This window comes from Cherax quadricarinatus, chromosome 80 (genome assembly GCF_038502225.1).
Source record: "Cherax quadricarinatus isolate ZL_2023a chromosome 80, ASM3850222v1, whole genome shotgun sequence".
In the NCBI taxonomy this organism is placed as follows: domain Eukaryota; kingdom Metazoa; phylum Arthropoda; class Malacostraca; order Decapoda; family Parastacidae; genus Cherax; species Cherax quadricarinatus.
Genome location: NC_091371.1, coordinates 11822531 through 11845959, shown reverse-complemented (window position 1 = coordinate 11845959; position 23429 = coordinate 11822531). Strand labels below are relative to the sequence as shown.

The window sequence follows — 23429 nt, the reverse complement described above, 5'->3', positions numbered from 1 at the left end:
CTCTCTCTCCTCTGCATTCCTCTCTTCTCCAGGTGCATACACGCTTATTATGACCCACTTCTCGCATCCAACCTTTACTTTAATCCACATAATTCTCGAATTTACACATTCATATTCTCTTTTCTCCTTCCATAACTGATCATTTAACATTACTGCTACCCCTTCCTTTGCTCTAACTCTCTCAGATACTCCAGATTTAATCCCATTTATTTCCCCCCACTGAAACTCTCCTACCCCCTTCAGCTTTGTTTCGCTTAGAGCCAGGACATCCAACTTCTTTTCATTCATAACATCAGCAATCATCTGTTTCTTGTCATCCGCACTACATCCACGCACATTTAAACAACCCAGTTTTATAAAGTTTTTCTTCTTCTCTTTTTTAGTAAATGTATACAGGAGAAGGGGTTACTAGCCCATTGCTCCCGGCATTTTAGTCGCCTCATACGACACGCATGGCTTACGGAGGAAAGATTCTTTTCCACTTCCCCATGGACAATAGAAGAAATAAAAAAGAACAAGAGCTATTTAGAATAAGGAGAAAAACCTAGATGTATGTATATATATATATGCATGTGCGTGTCTGTGAAGTGTGACCAAAGTGTAAGTAGGAGTAGCAAGATATCCCTGTTATCTAGCGTGTTTATGAGACAGAAAAAGAAAACCAGCAATCCTACCATCATGCAAAACAGTTACAGGTTTTTGTTTCACAGTCATCTGGCAGGACGGTAGTACTTCCCTGGGTGGTTGCTGTCTACCAACCTACTACCTGAAATGCTCAGCATAACAAGTGCTTTTCTATATAGGAGTATGATGTCAGCTAGGCCTGTATACCTTGTACATGTACATGTAGTAAATAAAGATTTATATTATTATTATTTTCTCAGTTGTTTGCTGGGTTATCTTATTCAAACTTGGGCAATGTATGATGGAAAGATACTTCTTCACGTACACCAAAAATGAAAGAAATCAGACCATAAATAGCTGAGTTCACCTCTCATTCATTAGCGGTATATTTTTGTATGGTTGTTATGGTTATATTCTCATTTTTTCGGTCTCATTTGATAGAATGAAAGATATATTACAGAAATAGATATGATTTTGATTGCTTTCATGACGAAAAGTACCTTGAAATTGCGCTCACATTAGCGAAAATGTTCTATTCTTTAGCGAAGCTCAAGAGTAAAAAATACCTGTCTACCTGCCAGTCTAAATTCCAGTACGGAGTCAAGAATGGATTGACATTATTTATACAATTATTACAATAATGCAGTAGTCTGCATAACAGTAAATCTTCTATTTTTTTTTTTTTGTGAATAAAAATTCCAAATGGTAAGCAAGAGTAATATAAGAGGGGCCTGGAGCCGTGACTAATGAAGAGAGAAAATGTTATTTTAGTGCCAGGAATGTCTGCATTGTTTATTCTGGACCCTATTTTGAAACTGGCATCTGTTGAAACTTGTGTGAAATCAGCCAAATTGCCAATTTCTGACCACTTTATTGGGTAGTTGAAATAAGTGAATGGGCAGTTTCTTGTACTCAGTTGACAGACTAGAAGCAAATAAGTTTATTCAGGTATACACAAATACAGTTACATAGATTATCAAGATTATCATACATAGCAGTGTATGTATAGAGAACCTAGGATAACCCAGAAAAGTCAAAGTGACTTATTTCCAGTACCTGGCTTGGGCTTGCCATATATGATTTTTGGTAAATATTTTTTTTTCTCGGTTGTTTGTTGGGCTATCTCATTGAAACTTGGGCAATGTATGATGGAAAGATGCTTCTTAACGTACAATAAAAATAAAAAAGACGGACAATAAATAAGGGAGTTCACTTCTCAGCCATTAGCCGCCTCTTTGCAGTATATTTTCGTATGGTTTTTATGGTTGTATTCTCATTTTTTGGACTCATTTGATAGAATGGAAGATATATTACAGAAATTGACATGATTTTGATTGCTTTCATAATGAAAAGTACCTTGAAATTGAGCTCAAAGTAGCGGAAATGTTCGATTTTTGCCGATGTTCATTGAACTGTGTAAGTCAAGTTGGTTAATTTTATTAAGTGTATTCTAACCTAACCACTCTGTAATCCAGCAAACTCAGTAATCCGGCACACTACAGGTCCCAATGATGCACGGATTTGTGATGGAGGACCTGTACAGTGGAACTTCATTTTTCGGCTGCTTTACGAGCCGATTCGTATTTAGGCCAGTTTTTGGGCAGAAATTTTCCTCCGTATTTCGGCCGGTGCCTCGTAAGTCGGCCGTATTACATGCATTAGCCTGCCTCTCTGGCAGGAGAGGATGCAAAATTCCCCCTTATGGGAGGTTTCTTGGACAGGGGAGTTTGATCTAGGGAACTGGATCTGTGCTGCAGTGTATACTCATTACTTACCTTAAAATATTTGTAGTCTTAGTGGTCTTAATATAGGGTGCAAGGTGAATAGTAAGATAGGTAGGTATCAAAGTGTGGTAGGTATGTAACCCCCATCTGGCCACTCTACCCCACATTATATATTAGGCATTTAAGTGCCCTAGAGCAATAAAATGCATATACAGTACACTCATTACTTACCTTAAAATATTTGTAGTCTTAATGTAGGGTGAGAGGTAAGTAAACAAGATTAAATGAATAAACGAGAGAGCGAGTGAGAGAGAATGAGTACATGAGAGTGTAGAAGGTTTGTGAGTTTTGTAAACAAACTAATTGTTGTTGTTACCAGCCCGGACACGAATGGATTTTGTTCACTCCGTCAAGCTGACTGGAAAAATATCTCATATTTATGTTAATTTATATGTTTACATGTTACGTAGCATGTTTATTATATAATTTTGAAAAAATATCATAGATGGATTAAGCAAAATGTCTATATTAATGTTTTACATGACATTTAATGTGCCTCAAAGTGGAGTTTCAGTGGGGGGAAATAAATGGGATTAAATCTGGAGTATCTGAGAGAGTTAGAGCAAAGGAAGGGGTAGCAGTAATGTTAAATGATCAGTTATGGAAGGAGAAAAGAGAATATGAATGTGTAAATTCAAGAATTATGTGGATTAAAGTAAAGGTTGGATGCGAAAAGTGGGTCATAATAAGCGTGTATGCACCTGGAGAAGAGAGGAATGTAGAGGAGAGAGAGAGATTTTGGGAGATGTTAAGTGAATGTATAGGAGCCTTTGAACCAAGTGAGAGAGTAATTGTGGAAGGGGACCTGAATGCTAAAGTAGGAGAAACTTTTAGAGAGGGTGTGGTAGGTAAGTTTGGGGTGCCAGGTGTAAATGATAATGGGAGCCCTTTGATTGAACTTTGTATAGAAAGGGGTTTAGTTATAGGTAATACATATTTTAAGAAAAAGAGGATAAATAAGTATACAAGATATGATGTAGGGCGAAATGACAGTAGTTTGTTGGATTATGTATTGGTAGATAAAAGACTGTTGAGTAGACTTCAGGATGTACATGTTTATAGAGGGGCCACAGATATATCAGATCACTTTCTAGTTGTAGCTACACTGAGAGTAAAAGGTAGATGGGATACAAGGAAAATAGAAGCATCAGGGAAGAGAGAGGTGAAGGTTTATAAACTAAAAGAGGAGGCAGTTAGGGTAAGATATAAACAGCTATTGGAGGATAGATGGGCTAATGAGAGCATAGGCAATGGGGTCGAAGAGGTATGGGGTAGGTTTAAAAATGTAGTGTTAGAGTGTTCAGCAGAAGTTTGTGGTTACAGGAAAGTGGGTGCGGGAGGGAAGAGGAGCGATTGGTGGAATGATGATGTAAAGAGAGTAGTAAGGGAGAAAAAGTTAGCATATGAGAAGTTTTTACAAAGTAGAAGTGATGCAAGGAGGGAAGAGCATATGGAGAAAAAGAGAGAGGTTAAGAGAGTGGTGAAGCAATGTAAAAAGAGAGCAAATGAGAGAGTGGGTGAGATGTTATCAACAAATTTTGTTGAAAATAAGAAAAAGTTTTGGAGTGAGATTAACAAGTTAAGAAAGCCTAGAGAACAAATGGATTTGTCAGTTAAAAATAGGAGAGGAGAGTTATTAAATGGAGAGTTAGAGGTATTGGGAAGATGGAGGGAATATTTTGAGGAATTGTTAAATGTTGATGAAGATAGGGAAGCTGTGATTTCGTGTATAGGACAAGGAGGAATAACGTCTTGTAGGAGTGAGGAAGAGTCAGTTGTGAGTGTGCGGGAAGTTCGTGAGGCAGTAGGTAAAATGAAGGGGGGTAAGGCAGCTGGGATTGATGGGATAAAGATAGAAATGTTAAAAGCAGGTGGGGATATAGTTTTGGAGTGGTTGGTGCAATTATTTAATAAATGTATGGAAGAGGGTAAGGTACCTAGGGATTGGCAGAGAGCATGCATAGTTCCTTTGTATAAAGGCAAAGGGGATAAAAGAGAGTGCAAAAATTATAGGGGGATAAGTCTGCTGAGTATACCTGGTAAAGTGTATGGTAGAGTTATTATTGAAAGAATTAAGAGTAAGATGGAGAATAGGATAGCAGATGAACAAGGAGGCTTTAGGAAAGGTAGGGGGTGTGTGGACCAGGTGTTTACAGTGAAACACATAAGTGAACAGTATTTAGATAAGGCTAAAGAGGTCTTTGTGGCATTTATGGATTTGGAAAAGGCGTATGACAGGGTGGATAGGGAGGCAATGTGGCAGATGTTGCAAGTGTATGGTGTAGGAGGTAGGTTACTGAAAGCAGTGAAGAGTTTTTACGAGGATAGTGAGGCTCAAGTTAGAGTATGTAGGAAAGAGGGAAATTATTTCCCAGTAAAAGTAGGCCTTAGACAAGGATGTGTGATGTCACCGTGGTTGTTTAATATATTTATAGATGGGGTTGTAAGAGAAGTAAATGCGAGGGTCTTGGCAAGAGGCGTGGAGTTAAAAGATAAAGAATCACACACAAAGTGGGAGTTGTCACAGCTGCTCTTTGCTGATGACACTGTGCTCTTGGGAGATTCTGAAGAGAAGTTGCAGAGATTGGTGGATGAATTTGGTAGGGTGTGCAAAAGAAGAAAATTAAAGGTGAATACAGGAAAGAGTAAGGTTATGAGGATAACAAAAAGATTAGGTGATGAGAGATTGAATATCAGATTGGAGGGAGAGAGTATGGAGGAGGTGAATGTATTCAAATATTTGGGAGTGGACGTGTCAGCGGATGGGTCTATGAAAGATGAGGTGAATCATAGAATTGATGAGGGGAAAAGAGTGAGTGGTGCACTTAGGAGTCTGTGGAGACAAAGAACTTTGTCCTTGGAGGCAAAGAGGGGAATGTACGAGAGTATAGTTTTACCAACGCTCTTATATGGGTGTGAAGCATGGGTGATGAATGTTGCAGCGAGGAGAAGGCTGGAGGCAGTGGAGATGTCATGTCTGAGAGCAATGTGTGGTGTGAATATAATGCAGAGAATTCGTAGTTTGGAAGTTAGGAGGAGGTGTGGGATTACCAAAACTGTTGTCCAGAGGGCTGAGGAAGGGTTGTTGAGGTGGTTTGGACATGTAGAGAGAATGGAGTGAAACAGAATGACTTCAAGAGTGTATCAGTCTGTAGTGGAAGGAAGGCGGGGTAGGGGTCGGCCTAGGAAAGGTTGGAGAGAGGGGGTAAAGGAGGTTTTGTGTGCGAGGGGCTTGGACTTCCAGCAGGCATGAGTGAGCGTGTTTGATAGGAGTGAATGAAGACAAATGGTTTTTAATACTTGACGTGCCATTGGAGTGTGAGCAAAGTAACATTTATGAAGGGGTTCAGGGAAACCGGCAGGCCGGACTTGAGTCCTGGAGATGGGAAGTACAGTGCCTGCACTCTGAAGGAGGGGTGTTAATGTTGCAGTTTAAAAACTGTAGTGTAAAGCACCCTTCTGGCAAGACAGTGATGGAGTGAATGATGGTGAAAGTTTTTCTTTTTCGGGCCACCCTGCCTTGGTGGGAATCAGCCAGTGTGATAATAATAAATAAAATTACCATGACATCTTCAAGACTAATAACACACTCTTTGTGATTTTAACGTGTACCTGCACGCCAGCACAGGTGCAAGACGTGGAGTTTAAAGCTGTTCAGTTAAGTGACAAAGTGTAGCATTAAGAGTGTAGCAATTAAGCGATTAGGCAATAGGAAAAGGAAGAAACGAAATAAACTCCTGACAGCATAAGCCTCTCTGCCTATCTTCTGCAAGGTATGTAAATGGTGTACATACAGCTGTTCATTTCTTATGAAAGAAGTGATCTAATGCAGTTAGCCTCACAAACTCCGTTTTCTCTTATACTAACAGGTCTGAAGGAGGAAAGAGTGGGAAGACGTTTTCATAGCTGGAGCAAGAATGCCTGTGACACCATCCTGCCCCGCCACCACATATGTAATGACATACGTGCATATTTTATTCATTCTAGATTATTATGATCAAAAAGAAGCACTAAGCCACAAGGACTATACAGCGCTGCAGGGCAGGAAGGAAGCGAGGGCATCAGGTGGCAAAAGGGAGATGGATGAGTAATAGGTTACGGATAACAGCGGGGTAGTGGATGGTGAAAGGGTAAAGGGCAGCAAGAGACTGAACTAGAAAGGGCTGAGGGGAGAGCAAAAAGTATCATCAGAGTTTGTGGAGTAAATCAGTCGTTGTCAAGAAGTCAATGAGAGAGTCAGGATTAAAGAAGGGTCCATCAGCAAGAAGGGAAGGTAAAGAGAGAGTAGTAGAACGAAGACGACGTTGGAGGTAAATTCTGCGTGCTCGTTGATAGAGAGGGCAGTCTAACAGAATGTGGCTAATCGATACTGGAACTTGAGATGAATTGTGATAGATAAATAAGCTGTAGAGTTGATATTAGTGTCATATTGAAGGAGTATCATGTCCTGCCTCCAAACAAACTGTCCTCCTCCTGGAACGGATTAATTTTATTTACGTTAACTCTTATGGGAAATATTGCTTCGAATTTAGGCCGACCTTCTGGAACAGATTACGGTAGTATATATATATATATATACCGACATCAAAATCAAGGGTAGCAACTAATTATATCTGTTTTATTATGTTACACTTGAAAACAGATAAGGCTATATTAAAAAAATGTTTATTCAATACAGCTTAAGGGAAGATAGACATTTTATTTCATCACCTGTATTTTAGAACTGGTTATTGTTTGCAATGCTGAAATAAAAAAAAAATGTAAATTCCACTCATCACTTTAGCACTTTAAAAAGCTGAGCCACATAATTCGATAAATCAAATTATAAAATACTCTACACCAATAAGTAGCCTATTGTGACCTTAATGCAGCCTATTATGACTGAAGTACAAATAATGCATATGTATGATGAACATACACAACATATCAGACAATCCTTTTATTTTGAGCTGTATGAAGATGGTTTAAAGACATGCGAGCAAACACTAGGACATGATTCACGAAATTGTAATAACACGATTGTAAATAAACCATGGAACAGGTGGGCTTTGAACTAGGTCATATTTATTAGACATATCTGTACCTGATCACTTCTAACCATTTATTTGAAAATGTTTTGGCTCTGGAACCTTCATCACTTCTAACATAAGTGATAAAGGTCCCAGGACTGAAATGTTTTCTTATAAATATATCCTAGTGTTTGCTAATGTATTTTTAAACCACTTTGTGGTATCAATTACCAAGGTTCATAACATACTATATGATGATGCACAATGGCAGAGGATATCCTAAGATGAAAGTTAGGTTGATAACAATTAGATCAAGATAATTTATTTACTACGGTTTAGAAATAAGGAATTGGATGAAAAGGACTGCAAAGAAATTTGTGAAAAAGAAGTAAAAATTGGCTACTGACTGGTAAACAACCAGCATCAAAGAAAGTTAAGGGGAAAGAATTACAAAGGAAAGATCCTCTGAAAGCAAAATAGAACAGCCTATGTTATATTCTTCTTGAGCTGTCTGAAAATTTGTCTACTCTGGACACCCCTTCAAGAGGGAGGGAAGGAAGCACAAGAAATCCTTAAGAGAAACAGTTTCACTACAAAGTAGCTATATATGAGGCACAACTAAGTTTTTTCTCAATCTTTTATCTACCTAGTGTAAATTGCAAAAGAATATGTAAAATAATTTATATAGAGAAGGCTCATTTGTATATAAAGAAATTTTTTTTTTTTTTTTTTTCATTTGTCACTCGCACATTATCACTGTTTTTGCAGAGGTGCTCAGAATACAACAGTCTAGAAGCATACACATATAAAGATACACAACATATCCCTCCAAACTGCCAATATCCCAAACCCCTCCTTTAAAGTGCAGGCATTGTACTTCCCATTTCCAGGACTCAAGTCCGACTATATGAAAATAACCGGTTTCCCTGAATCCCTTCACTAAATATTACCCTGCTCACACTCCAACAGATCGTCAGGTCCCAAGTACCATTCGTCTCCATTCACTCCTATCTAACACGCTCACGCACGCTTGCTGGAAATCCAAGCCCCTTACCCACAAAACCTCCTTTACCCCCTCTCTCCAACCCTTTCGAGGACGACCCCTACCCCGCCTTCCTTCCCCTATAGATTTATATGCTTTCCATGTCATTCTACTGTGATCCATTCTCTCTAAATGACCAAACCACCTCAACAACCCCTCTTCTGCCCTCTGACTAATACTTTTATTAACTCCACACCTTCTCCTAATTTCCACACTCCGAATTTTTTGCATAATATTTACACCACACATTGCCCTTAGACAGGACATCTCCGCTGCCTCCAACCGTCTCCTTGCTGCTGCATTTACCACCCAAGCTTCACACCCATATAAGAGTGTTGGTACTACTATACTTTCATACATTCCCTTCTTTGCCTCCATAGATAACGTTTTTTGACTCCACATATACCTCAACGCACCACTCACCTTTTTTCCCTCATCAATTCTATGATTAACCTCATCCTTCATAAATCCATCCGCCGACACGTCAACTCCCAAGTATCTGAAAACATTCACTTCTTCCATACTCCTCCTCCCCAATTTGATATCCAATTTTTCTTTATCTAAATCATTTGACACCCTCATCACCTTACTCTTTTCTATGTTCACTTTCAACTTTCTACCTTTACACACATTCCCAAACTCATCCACTAACCTTTGCAATTTTTCTTTAGAATCTCCCATAAGTACAGTATCATCAGCAAAAAGTAACTGTGTCAATTCCCATTTTGAATTTGATTCCCCATAATTTAATCCCACCCCTCTCCCAAACACCCTAGCATTTACTTCCTTTACAACCCCATCTATAAATATATTAAACAACCATGGTGACATTACACATCCCTGTCTAAGACCTACTTTTACCGGGAAGTAGTCTCCCTCTCTTCTACACACCCTAACCTGAGCCTCACTATCCTCATAAAAACTCTTTACAGCATTTAATAACTTACCACCTATTCCATATACTTGCAACATCTGCCACATTGCTCCTCTATCCACTCTATCATATGCCTTTTCTAAATCCATAAATGCAATAAAAACCTCCCTATCTTTATCTAAATACTGTTCACATATATGCTTCAATGTAAACACCTGATCTACACATCCCCTACCCACTCTAAAACCTCCTTGCTCATCCGCAATCCTACATTCTGTCTTACCTCTAATTCTTTCAATTATAACCCTACCGTACACTTTTCCTGGTATACTCAGTAAGCTTATTCCTCTGTAATTTTTACAGTCTCTTTTGTCCCCTTTCCCTTTATATAAAGGGACTATACATGCTCTCTGCCAATCCCTAGGTACCTTCCCCTCTTTCATACTTTTATTAAACAAAAGTACCAACCACTCCAACACTATATCCCCCCCTGCTTTTAACATTTCTGTCATGATCCCATCAGTTCCAGCTGCTTTACCCCCTTTCATTTTACGTAATGCCTCACGTACCTCCCCCACACTTACATTCTGCTCTTCTTCACTCCTAAAAGATGATATACCTCCCTGACCAGTGCATGAAATTACTGCCTCTGTTTCTTCCTTAACATTTAAAAGTTCCTCAAAATATTCTCGCCATCTACCCAATACCTCCATCTCCCCATCTACTAACTCCCCTACTCTGTTTTTAACTGACAAATCCATATTTTCCCTAGGCTTTCTTAACTTGTTTAACTCGCTCCAAAATTTTTTCTTATTTTCATTAAAATTTCTTGACAGTGCCTCTCCCACTCTATCATCTGCTCTCCTTTTGCACTCTCTCACCACTCTCTTTACCTTTCTTTTACTCTCCATATACTCTGCTCTTCTTATAACACTTCTGCTTTGTAAAAACCTCTCATAAGCTACCTTTTTCTCTTTTATCACACCCTTTACTTCATCATTCCACCAATCACTCCTCTTTCCTCCTGCCCCCACCCTCCTATAACCACAAACTTCTGCCCCACATTCTAATACTGCATTTTTAAAACTATTCCAACCCTCTTCAACCCCCCCACTACTCATCTTTGCACTAGCCCACCTTTCTGCCAATAGTCGCTTATATCTCACCCGAACTTCCTCCTCCCTTAGTTTATACACTTTCACCTCCCTCTTACTTGTTGTTGCCACCTTCCTCTTTTCCCATCTACCTCTTACTCTAACTGTAGCTACAACTAAATAATGATCCGATATATCAGTTGCCCCTCTATAAACATGTACATCCTGGAGCCTACCCATCAACCTTTTATCCACCAATACATAATCTAATAAACTACTTTCATTACGTGCTACATCATACCTTGTATATTTATTTATCCTCTTTTTCATAAAATATGTATTACTTATTACCAAATTTCTTTCTACACATAGCTCAATTAAAGGCTCCCCATTTACATTTACCCCTGGCACCCCAAATTTACCTACTACTCCCTCCATAACATTTTTACCCACTTTAGCATTAAAATCCCCAACCACCATTACTCTCACACTTGATTCAAAACTCCCCACGCATTCACTCAACATTTCCCAAAATCTCTCTCTCTCCTCTACACTTCTCTCTTCTCCAGGTGCATACACGCTTATTATAACCCACTTTTCACATCCAATCTTTATTTTGCTCCACATAATCCTTGAATTAATACATTTATAGTCCCTCTTTTCCTGCCATAGCTTATCCTTCAACATTATTGCTACTCCTTCTTTAGCTCTAACTCTATTTGAAACCCCTGACCTAATCCCATTTATTCCTCTCCACTGAAACTCTCCCACCCCCTTCAGCTTTGTTTCACTTAAAGCCAGGACATCCAGCTTTTTCTCATTCATAACATCCACAATCATCTCTTTCTTATCATCTGCACAACATCCACGCACATTCAGACTTCCCACTTTGACAATTTTCTTCTTCTTATTCTTTTTAGTAATCTTTACAGGAAAAGGGGTTACTAGCCCATTGTTCCCGGCATTTTAGTTGACTTTTACAACACGCATGGCTTACGGAGGAAAGATTCTTATTCCACTTCCCCATGGATATAAAAGGAAAATTAATAAGACCAAGAACTATTAAGATAAAATCAAAGAAAACTCAGATGAGTGTGTATAAATAAATGTGTACATGTATGTGTAGTGTGACCTAAGTGTAATATAAAGAAATACTTTCATATAATTTTTGTGAATATCAGCATTAATTAAAATTCTAGATTTAATTGTAATTATCATTTTTACTTAAGATAATGAGTAACAACTGTTTCTTTTAGTGTCCACTTAAAACAAATATGATTGAAAAATAAATCGCTTAAATCAAAGCCACTTCCAATACTAAAATTGCAGTTGTGGTGTATTCCTTTACTATTTAGATTATTAAAAAACATGAAGAGTAGACTTACCTCCAAGCATCATGAGGTGTGGGTTGTGGTACAGTTAGTCCTGGTGGTAATGTTTCTCTTGAGAACATTGAACCAGGTGGGGGGCCTGGTATAGATGTTGGAGTAACACCACCATGATGGAATGCTGCTGCAGCTGCTGCTGCTGCTGCTGCTGCTGCTGCTGCTGAAGAGGGAGGTCCAGGTGCCCCACCAGGGTACCTCGTGCCACTAAGACCAGGCACCGAGGGTGTGAGGTGAGCATGGCTTAATAAAGGAGACTCATAGCGGTGGGAAGGCCCTGGTCCACCCAGTAAAGATGGCCCCAAATCAGGAGGTCGTGGCAAAGTTGGAAATATTGGTGCACCAGGGGCAGGACCTCCCACACCAGGTCCTGATGGAGGTCGAAATGGATCTGGACCTCCAAGTTTAGCACTAGGTTTCTCTGGTGTCTGTTTCTGCTGGTGGTAATAGATCTCCCAAGCAATGCGCACATGCATTGCATTCCAACGACCCGTCTTCTACAAGAAAGAAATATCACATATGAATAAGTATAAAAAGCATAAAACATTATGAGATTTTTTTGACTAAGAGAAATTTAATATTAATTTCTGTAAATACTGGAGAAACGACTGAACTTATGATGTTTGTGTATATTTAATAAAACCTTTGAGAAACTGGAAAAATTAAAAACTAACCACTGGTTTGCGTTGACTTGGTTCACCAATCTGTGGAAAAATAGGGGGTCTTAAAGACAGGACTTTTAGTTTATCAACATGACTGTAAAATGGTTTTATGAATAACACTTATATAAATTATATTAACACAAGAGGTTCTTAAATTATTTAATAGCATTTTGTCTTGTTTAATTTATTCTGTCTGCACATGTATGTCATTTGTTTGTGCTCATGGGAGTTGAGCATTAGCTCTACAGTCTTGTGTCTTCTAAACCTTTCAATTGTTGATTTGATCCCTAATCCCATGGGTTCTGTGATACCTATTTTAGAATCCAAGTATGGAGTCTTCCGCTATTACTTTTTTAGAAATCAGACCATTACATGTATGTTACAATGAAAAAGTTTCTTTGAGGATACAAATGATAAAAGTAACAATATAGCAATATTTTCTATATGGTTTTAAAATTCAATTAAATAACCACTACATTATTACTAACATCTAATACATTACTGGTACTGTTATTATTATTATTATTATTATTATTATTATTATTATTATTCTTTCAACGTACCAGCCGTATCCCACTGAGGTGGGGTGGCCCAAAAGAAAAAACTGAAGTTTCTCCTTTTAAATTTAGTAATATATACAGGAGAAGGGGTTACTAGCCCCTTGCTCCCGGCATTTTAGTCGCCTCTTACGACACGCATGGCTTACAGAGGAAGAACTCTGTTCCACTTTCCCATGGAGATAAGAGGAAATAAACAAGAACAAGAATTAGAAAGAAAATAGAAGAAAACCCAGAGGGGTGTGTGTATATATATGCTTGTACATGTATGTGTAGTGTGACCTAAGTGTAAGTAGAAGTAGCAAGACTTACCTGTAATCTTGCATATTTATGAGACAGACAAAAGACACCAGCAATCCTACCATCATGTAAAACAATTACAGGCTTTCGTTTTACACTCACTTGGCAGGACGGTAGTACCTCCCTGGGCGGTTGCTGTCTACCAACCTACTACCTACAATTATTATTATTATTATTATTATTATCAGTCTTTCAATACACCAGCCGCATCCCACTGAAGCAGGGTGGCCCAAAAAGAAAAACGAAGGTTTCTCTTTTTAACTGTAGTAACGTATACAGGAAAAGGGGTTACTAGCCCCTTGCTCCCAGCATTTTAGTCACCTCTTATGACACGCATGGCTTACAGAAGAATAATTCTGTTCCACTTTCCCATGGAGCCTATTATTATTAATTATTATTATTACAGTATTTATAATAATGTTCCTGTAACATGTCTTGCCAGAAGTGCTATGACAGAGGAGCCAATATTTTGCAAATACTCCATAAACAATCTATGCAAGCCCTATCTTGTGAAATACATTATTTTTTTAAACAAACTATATTAGTAATGCTTGCTTTTTGTTTTTATTTATGGTTGTGAATAGGGAGAATGAGCATATCATTAATAAAAATTTTATATCTTAGAGACAAATGGAAAGATGTAAGCTATACAAAATATAGGGATAAGCAAATGAAGCAAAACTTTTAGATTTTAAACTAAAGTACGGGACATAAGACTGCCTAAGTTACACCCTTGGTTGCAAGAATGGAAGCTTTACAATTAACAGACAGGCAATACCTGTCCACACTCAGGAACTCTTTTTTTTTTTTTTTTAAATGTTTATCTCTGTGATATGTATACTTTTACTGAATTAGTCCTTATCTTCACTGCTCCTATTTACACCACTCCAACCTACTTTAAAGAGTAAGAACAGTATTTCTTAACTTTTATAACCAAACCAGCATACACAATGCTCTGACAAATGATTGCATGTCATACCTCTCGAGGAACAAGAGTTCCCACTAAAAATATGCATCAATGATAGTAGCTAATGTTATAGGGATGCCCTGTTCTTAGAAATACATATATTTTTTTTTCCAACAAACCGGCCATATTCCACCAAGGCAGGGTGGCCCAAAAAGAAAAACAAAAGTTTCTCTTTTTAAATTTAGTAATTTATACAGGAGAGGGGGTTACTAGGCCCTTGCTCCCGGCATTTTACTCACCTCTTACAACACGCATGGCTTACGGAGGAAGAATTCTGTTCCACTTCTCCATGGAGAAATATATTTATATATATATTTATACATAGTTCCTTTGTATAAAGGCAAAGGGGACAAGAGTGCAAAAATTATAGAGGGATAAGTCTGTTGAGTTCTCCATGGGGAAGTGGAACAGAATTCTTCCTCTGTAAGCCATGCGTGTTGTAAGAGGCGACTAAAATGCCGGGAGCAAGGGGCTAGTAACCCCTTCTCCCGTATAAATTACTAAATTTAAAAAGAGAAACTTTTGTTTTTCTTTTTGGGCCACCCTGCCTCGGTGGGATATGGCCGGTTTGTTGAAAGAAGAAGAAGTCTATTGAATATACCTGGTAAAGTGTATGGTAGAGTTATTATTGAAAGAATTAAGAGTAAGACGGAGAATAGGATAGCAGATGAACAAGGAGGCTTTAGGAAAGGTAGGGGGTGTGTGGACCAGGTGTTTACAGTGAAACATATAAGTGAACAGTATTTAGATAAGGCTAAAGAGGTTTTTGTGGCACTTATGGATTTGGAAAAGGCGTATGACAGGGTGGATAGGGGGGCAATGTGGCAGATGTTGCAGGTGTATGGTGTAGGAGGTAGGTTACTGAAAGCAGTGAAGAGTTTTTACGAGGATAGTGAGGCTCAAGTTAGAGTGATGTGGTAGGGAAGAGGGAGATTATTTCCCAGTAAAAGTAGGCCTTAGACAAGGATGTGTGATGTCACCATGGTTGTTTAATATATTTATAGATGGGGTTGTAAGAGAAGTAAATGCGAGGGTCTTGGCAAGAGGCGTGGAGTTAAAAGATAAAGAATCGCACATAAAGTGGGAGTTGTCACAGTTGCTCTTTGCTGATGACACTGTGCTCTTGGGAGATTCTGACGAGAAGTTGCAGAGGTTGGTAGATGAATTTGGTAGGGTATGTAAAAGAAGAAAATTAAAAGTGAATACAGGAAAGAGTAAGGTAATGAGGATAACAAAAAGATTAGGTGATGAAAGATTGGATATCAGATTGGAGGGAGAGAGTATGGAGGAGGTGAATGTATTCAGATATCTGGGGGTGGACGTGTCAGTGGATGGGTCTATGAAAGATGAGGTGAATCATGGAATTGATGAGGGGAAAAGGGTGAGTGGTGCACTTAGGAGTCTGTGGAGACAAAGAACTTTGTACTTGGAGGAAAAGAGGAGAATGTATGAGAGTATAGTTTTACCAATGCTCTTATATGGGTGTGAAGCATGGGTGATGAATGTTGCAGCGAGGAGAAGGCTGGAGGCAGTGGAAATGTCATGTCTGAGGGCAATGTGTGGTGTGAATATAATGCAGAGAATTCGTACTTTGGAAGTTAGGAGGAGGTGCGGGATTGCCAAAACTGTTGTCCAGAGGGCTGAGGAAGGGTTGTTGAGGTGGTTCGGACATGTAGAGAGAATGGAGCAAAACAGAATGACTTCAAGAGTGTATCAGTCTGTAGTGGAAGGAAGGCGGGGGTAGGGGTCGGCCTAGGAAAGGTTGGAGGGAGGGGGTAAAGGAGGTTTTGTGTGCGAGGGGCTTGGACTTCCAGCGGGCATGCGTGAGCGTGTTTGATAGGAGTGAATGGAGACAAATGGTTTTTAATACTTGATGTGCTGTTGGAGTGTGAGCAAAGTAACATTTATGAAGGGATTCAGGGAAACCGGCAGGCCGGACTTGAGTCCTGGAGATGGGAAGTACAGTGCCTGCACTCTAAAGGAGGGGTGTTAATGATGCAGTTTAAAAACTGTAGTGTAAAGCACCCTTCTGGCAAGACAGTGATGGAGTGAATGATGGTGAAAGTTTTTTCTTTTTCGGGCCACCCTGCCTTGGTGGGAATTGGCCAGTGTGCTAGTAAAAATAATAATAAAAATATTTTTTACTTTTACAATTTATCACATCTCCGCACCAATTAGGAGACTGTCAAACCTTAGAATTTATAAGATAAAAGTTCATTCCCAGACTAGCTATATTTTCACTCAGTTTCTATTTTCTGGAATTTTCTTACAACTTCTGTTTTCTCTGAACAATCCACACATGTACAGTGGACCCCCGCTTAACGATCACCTCCTAATGTGACCAATTATGTAAGTGTATTTATATAAGTGCGTTTGTACATGTATGTTTGGGGGTCTGAAATGGACTAATCTACTTCACAATATTCCTTATGGGAACAAATTCGGTCAGTACTGGCACCTGAACATACTTCTGGAATGAAAAAATATCGCTTATCGGGGGTCCACTGTAATTTTAACTTTAATAATCTTAATCTTTTTACAAATAACTTGTAAATCAAACCCATCATAAATTGATACACTAATACTCTACAGTACCATTAAATTCTTTTCTTTGACAGCTTTCACATTTATAAATGCATTACTGAGTTAATATTAAAGGTATTACTACAGCCAAAACCCTTCCACAAAAGATGTTACCCAACTTTGTCTGAAATACACTTCTCTTTGGTTCTATTAAATATTCTTAATTTTATATTAACAAATAATTCTAATGGTTGGAATACAGTGGACCCCCGGTTAACGATATTTTTTCACTCCAGAAGTATGTTCAGGTGCCAGTACCGACCGAATTTGTTCCCATAAGGAATATTGTGAAGTAGATTAGTCCATTTCAGACCCCCAAACATACACGTACAAACGCACTTACATAAATACACTTACATAATTGGTCACATTCGGAGGTAATCGTTATGCGGGGGTCCACTGTAATGTATATTTTACAAATATTTTAATGATCACTTGATTTTCAACTGAACAAACTGAATTGTTCAAGAGTTTAGATGCTTTAGCTGCTATATTTATAAGTGCAAAGCACTTATTGCAGACATTATTATTATATTCATGGGTATATGACCTGTAAGGATATATAGCACATAGGAGGTAAGCACATTTAATACCCCAAAACAAGGAAGGGTTCCTCTGTGAAAATGAATCATAGAAAATACCGACACAATGGAAAAATACACATAAGCAGTATAATGTGATCCTTTACTGACAACGTTTCGCCCACACAGTGGGCTTTATCAAGTCACAAACAGAGCTACCTGGGTGAAAGGTATGTGAGTATTTATAGGATGGAGTCAGGTGGAGAATGCTGGGTAGGTTGGATCTGATAAGGACCTGCACGGGACTGGCAGATGCATATGTAGTTATGTGGGATAACGAAGAAGTTTCTTGGCAAGGGGTTAGCTATGTTATAGAAGCCATTGTTTTGGTTGAAGTTGTTGGATATACAGATAAGTGATGATTCCAGGCTTCTGCGGTATTGACTGTTTTCTTCTCTGGCGATAAATCTTTCATTTCTGTAATTGATTAAATGGTTGTGTGAATTTCGGTGTTGAACACAGGCATTGCGCAGGCAGATCAGACAATTTAAGGAATGCCTGTGTTCAACACCGAAATTCACACAACCACTTAATCAACTACAGAAATGCAAGACTTATCACCAAAGAAGAAAACACTCGATACCACACAATTCTGGAATCATTGCTTATCTGTATATCCAACAACTTCAACCAAAATAACGGCTTCTATAACATAGCTGAACCCCTTGCCAAGAAACTTCATCGTTATCCCACATAACTATATAAGCACCCGCCAGTCCCGTGCAGGTCCTCAACAGATCCAACCTACCAAGCATTCTCCACCTGACTCCATCCTATAAATACTCATGTACCTTTCACCCAGGCAAATCTGTTTGAGACTTGATAGAGCCCACTGTGTGGGCAAAACGTTGTCAACAAAGGATCACATTATACTGCTTATGTTTTTATTTTCCCAAGGGTTCCTCTAATTCTTTAAATCAAGAGCCTTCACTAGCATCAAGGAACCTCCTGGAAGAGACCAGTGACTTAAGATATACTATAGCTATGAGCTTATTGTTGTATAACACACCTTAGGTGCCACAGAGGTCAGGTGAGATGGCGGAGCAAAGGTTGAGGTAGGAGGATGCACTAGAGGGGTGAGGCCAGGAGGATAGCTGCTTGCTAGGCCACCTCCTGGCCGGTACAAACTGCTGTCCAGACCCACTTTGCTCACTTCCTTGAACTGTATAATACAGCAAAATGATCAGTGATGTGATAAATATATATATAAATGATTCAGAGGACAGCCTTAATTCTTATTTAACCTTCAGAATTTATTAAAACCTGGTACCAACTTTAGGATGAATGAATACAATCCCTACTGTTTGTACATTTTTGTCGTAGACATGTTGACTTTATTAATAAGGAAAAATCATTAATAATTTAAAGTTATTTTTTTTCATTCTTTCAATCTTAAAAAAACTTTAATTTACTTATAAATTTCAGCCTCTAATCAAAATTTATACAGTACTGACATATAAAGGGAGTTTCTATATACAGTAAACAAATTGTTTAAGGCATTATGAAAACTTCAGGGGAAATAATCTTTTTCTCAGTATTATTTTATTCAAGTCATATGCTCAAGATTAATATACATATGTTAAATAACACAAAAACCTCTAGACAAATAAGGAAGATTCACCTGACAAACACCGAATCAGTAAACAAGCAACTTTCTCTTATGGCCGGTTCGTTGAAAAAATACCATAAATGAATTTTTCATCTTTAACCCTTAAACTGTCTGAACGTAGATCTACGTTTTTTACATGCTTTCTTATGGAGAAAATCAAGGTTGGAGCACTACGTGCACAAGCAGTTTAAGGGTTAATAATTTTTTGGTTTATTAATTCCTAGATTTTAGGAACTTAAGAGTAAAACAAATATGTTTAGCATGGCAAAGCCTTACTGAGCAAAGTTTAACCTAAGAGTAAGCATCATCCCCATCAACACAAGACTCACAGTCATCCACATTTTTTGTCATATAAGATGCACCTACTGCTACCACATATTACATTCCTTGTAATATGTGGCAGCAGAAGAGTATATGTACCTGGTGTTTTTTTGGACTTATTTTTTCATGAAAAAATATATTAAGCCTTATATTATGGATAATATGGTAAATGACAATATTTTTTATCATCAACATTTGGGCTTACCATTGAGGGAGATGCTGAATGTGAGAAGAGACTGGAGGCAGCAGGTGGTGGAAGTGGTGGAGGAGGCATGTGAGGCAGGAGATGTTGATGAACATGCGTATGCTGGTGTTGATGGTGGTGCATTTCAGCACGTAAAAAGGCTGGAGGAGCGCCTAAACCCCCTAGACTTGCAGGGCCAAGACCCAACGTGCGTTCCTGTTGGGCCAAAAATCGAGAGTCCAGCTCTCTACGCAGTAGATCTGCTTGGCCTGCAAAGATAAATAATGGCTAGTATATCTCTATTGCACCTGTAAACAATAAAGACAAATACTGGATATCTAAATCTTAACATCTTGTTGAATAATACTGCAAATAAATGCAAAATGCTTGACAACTTGGGAGTCAAACATTTTTTTTTTTTTTCAACAAGTCGGCTGTCTCCCACCGAGGCAGGGTGACCCAAAAAAGAAAGAAAATCCCCAAAAAGAAAATACTTTCATCATCATTCAACACTTTCACCACACTCACACATTATCACTGTTTTTGCGGAGGTGCTCAGAATACAACAGTTTAGAAGCATATACGTATAAAGATACACAACATATCCTTCCAAACTGCCAATATCCCAAACCCCTCCTTTAAAGTGCAAGCATTGTACTTCCCATTTCCAGGACTCAAGTCCGACTATATGAAAATAACGGGTTTCCCTGAATCCCTTCACTAAATATTACCCTGCTCACACTCCAACAGATCGTCAGGTCCCAAGTATCATTCATCTCCATTCACTCCTATCTAACACGCTCACGCACCCTTGCTGGAAGTCCAAGCCCCTCGCCCACAAAACCTCCTTTACCTCCTCTCTCCAACCCTTTCGAGGACGACCCCTACCCCTCCTTCCTTCCCCTATAGATTTATATGCTTTCCATGTCATTCTACTTTGATCCATTCTCTCTAAATGACCAAACCACCTCAACAACCCCTCTTCTGCCCTCTGACTAATGCTTTTATTAACTCCACACCTTCTCCTAATTTCCACACTCCGAATTTTCTGCATAATATTTACACCACACATTGCCCTAAGACAGGACATCTCCACTGCCTCCAACCGTCTCCTCGCTGCTGCATTTACCACCCAAGCTTCACATCCATATCAGAGTATTGGTACCACTATACTTTCATACATTCCCTTCTTTGCCTTCATAGATAGCATTTTTTGACTCCACATATACCTCAACGCACCACTCACCTTTTTTTCCTCATCAATTCTATGATTAACCTCATCCTTCATAAATCCATCCGCCGACACGTCAACTCCCAAGTATCTGAAAACATTCACTTCTTCCATACTCCTCCTCCCCAATTTGATATTCAATTTTTCTTTATCTAAATCATTTGATACCCTCATCACCTTACTCTTTTCTATGTTCACTTTCAACTTTCTACCTTTACACACATTCCAAAACTCATCCACTAACCTTTGCAATTTTTCTTTAGAATCTCCCATAAGCACAGTATCATCAGCAAAAAGTAACTGTGTCAATTCCCATTTTGAATTTGATTCCCCATAATTTAATCCCACCCCTCTCCCGAACACCCTAGCATTTACTTCTTTTACAACCCCCATCTATAAATATATTAAACAACCATGGTGACATTACACATCCCTGTCTAAGACCTACTTTTACCGGGAAGTATTCTCCCTCTCTTCTACACACCCTAACCTGAGCCTCACTATCCTCATAAAAACTCTTAACAGCATTTAGTAACTTACCACCTATTCCATATACTTGCAACATCTGCTACATTGCTCCTCTATCCACTCTATCATATGCCTTTTCTAAATCCATAAATGCAATAAAAACTTCCCTACCTTTATCTAAATACTGTTCACATATATGCTTCAATGTAAACACTTGATCTACACATCCCCTACCCACTCTGAAACCTCCTTGCTCATCCGCAAACCTACATTCTGTCTTACCTCTAATTCTTTCAATTATAACCCTACCGTATACTTTTCCTGGTATACTCAGTAAACTTATTCCTCTATAATTTTTACAATCTCTTTTGTCCCCTTTCCCTTTATATAAAGGGATTATACATGCTCTCCGCCAATCCCTAGGTACCTTCCCCTCTTTCATACATTTATTAAACAAAAGTACCAACCACTCCAACACTATATCCCCCCTGCTTTTAACATTTCTGTCATGATCCCATCAGTTCCAGATGCTTTACCCCCTTTTATTCTATGTAATGCCTCACGTACCTCCACCACACTTACATTCTGCTCTTCTTCACTCCTAAAAGATGGTACACCTCCCTGGCCAGTGCATGAAATTACCGCCTCCCTTTCTTCCTCAACATTTAAAAGTTCCTCAAAATATTCTCGCCATCTACCTAATACCTCCATCTCCCCATCTACTAACTCCCCTACTCTGTTTTTAACTGACAAATCCATACTTTCCCAAGGCTTTCTTAACTTGTTTAACTCACTCCAAATTTTTTTCTTATTTTCATTAAAATTTCTTGACAGTGCCTCTCCCACTCTATCATCTGCTCTCCTTTTGCACTCTCTCACCATTCTCTTCACCTTTCTTTTACTCTCCATATACTCTGCTCTTCTTATAACACTTCTGCTTTGTAAAAACCTCTCATAAGCTACCTTTTTCTCTTTTATCACACCCTTTACTTCATCATTCCACCAATCACTCCTCTTTCCTCCTGCCCCCACCCTCCTATAGCCACAAGCTTCTGCCCCACATTCTAATACTGCATTTTTAAAACTATTCCCACCCTCTCCCCCCCCCCCCCCCACTACTCATCTTTGCACTAGCCCACCTTTCTGCCAATAGTCGCTTATATCTCACCCGAACTTCCTCCTCCCTTAGTTTATACACTTTCACCTCCCTCTTACTTGTTGTTGCCACCTTCCTCTTTTCCCATCTACCTCTTACTCTAACTGTAGCTACAACTAAATAATGATCCGATATATCAGTTGCCCCTCTGTAAACATGTACATCCTGGAGCCTACCCATCAACCTTTTATCCACCAATACATAATCTAACAAACTACTTTCATTACGTGCTACATCATACCTTGTATATTTATTTATCCTCTTTTTCATAAAAATATGTATTACTTATTACCAAATTTCTTTCTACACATAGCTCAATTAAAGGCTCCCCATTTACATTTACCCCTGGCACCCCAAATTTACCTACTACTCCCTCCATAACATTTTTACCCACTTTAACATTGAAATCCCCAACCACCATTACTCTCACACTTGATTCAAAACTCCCCACGCATTCACTCAACATTTCCCATACAACATATTTTTATCTACATATATTAAGTGCAGAAGGAAATTACTGTACCTTTTTTGACATTATACTAAATGCAAGACTAAATGCTGTATTGTGTGTGTATTCACATGATCAATAAGAATAAATAAATTTTCTGTACAGTACACCCTCACTTTAAGAGATCTCAATTAAACTAACTTTGGAAATAGGGGGGGGGAGGGGAATCCACTGGATCTGTTGATTAAGGAACTGACTGTTGCTGTTACAGTCATGGCAGAACAATCTCATCTGTATCCACCCCACTCATCATTACTGGCCACCTGCTTCCCTTTATTATTCTGTTAAATTAAAACTTTACTATACAGTGATTATTATTTTTTATTATATTAACACATCAGCTGTTTCCTACAAAGGCAGGGTGACCCAAAAAAGAAAAAATACTTTTATCACCATCATACACAGTGATGCTTATACAATTTATACAGTAAAACCTCAATTTAACAGACTAGTAGGGGATAGCAATTGGCTGGTAATGGAAATTGTGGTG

The 23429-nt window shown here is 38.7% G+C and overlaps 1 protein-coding gene and 1 long non-coding RNA gene across 7 annotated transcripts in view; one reads left to right on the top strand and one right to left on the bottom strand.

The window, feature by feature from the left end:
* The window catches only part of LOC128702389 (uncharacterized), a 53781-nt gene extending 47314 nt beyond the window's left edge, over window positions 1–6467 (top strand). The window contains exon 3 of the long non-coding RNA XR_008409097.2: window positions 6278–6467. This is a non-coding gene — a long non-coding RNA (uncharacterized lncRNA). The remainder of the gene's footprint in view (window positions 1–6277) is intronic.
* Window positions 1–23429, bottom strand: part of tay (tay bridge) — a 152429-nt gene that overhangs the window by 16959 nt on the left and 112041 nt on the right. For all 6 annotated transcript variants that reach the window (XM_070102113.1, XM_070102116.1, XM_070102117.1 and 3 more), the window contains 4 exons: window positions 19598–19845; window positions 18472–18624; window positions 12487–12516; window positions 11813–12309 (listed from right to left, as the gene is read on the bottom strand). In XM_070102113.1, coding sequence (XP_069958214.1) covers window positions 11813–12309; window positions 12487–12516; window positions 18472–18624; window positions 19598–19845 — 928 coding nt within the window. The remainder of the gene's footprint in view (window positions 1–11812; window positions 12310–12486; window positions 12517–18471; window positions 18625–19597; window positions 19846–23429) is intronic.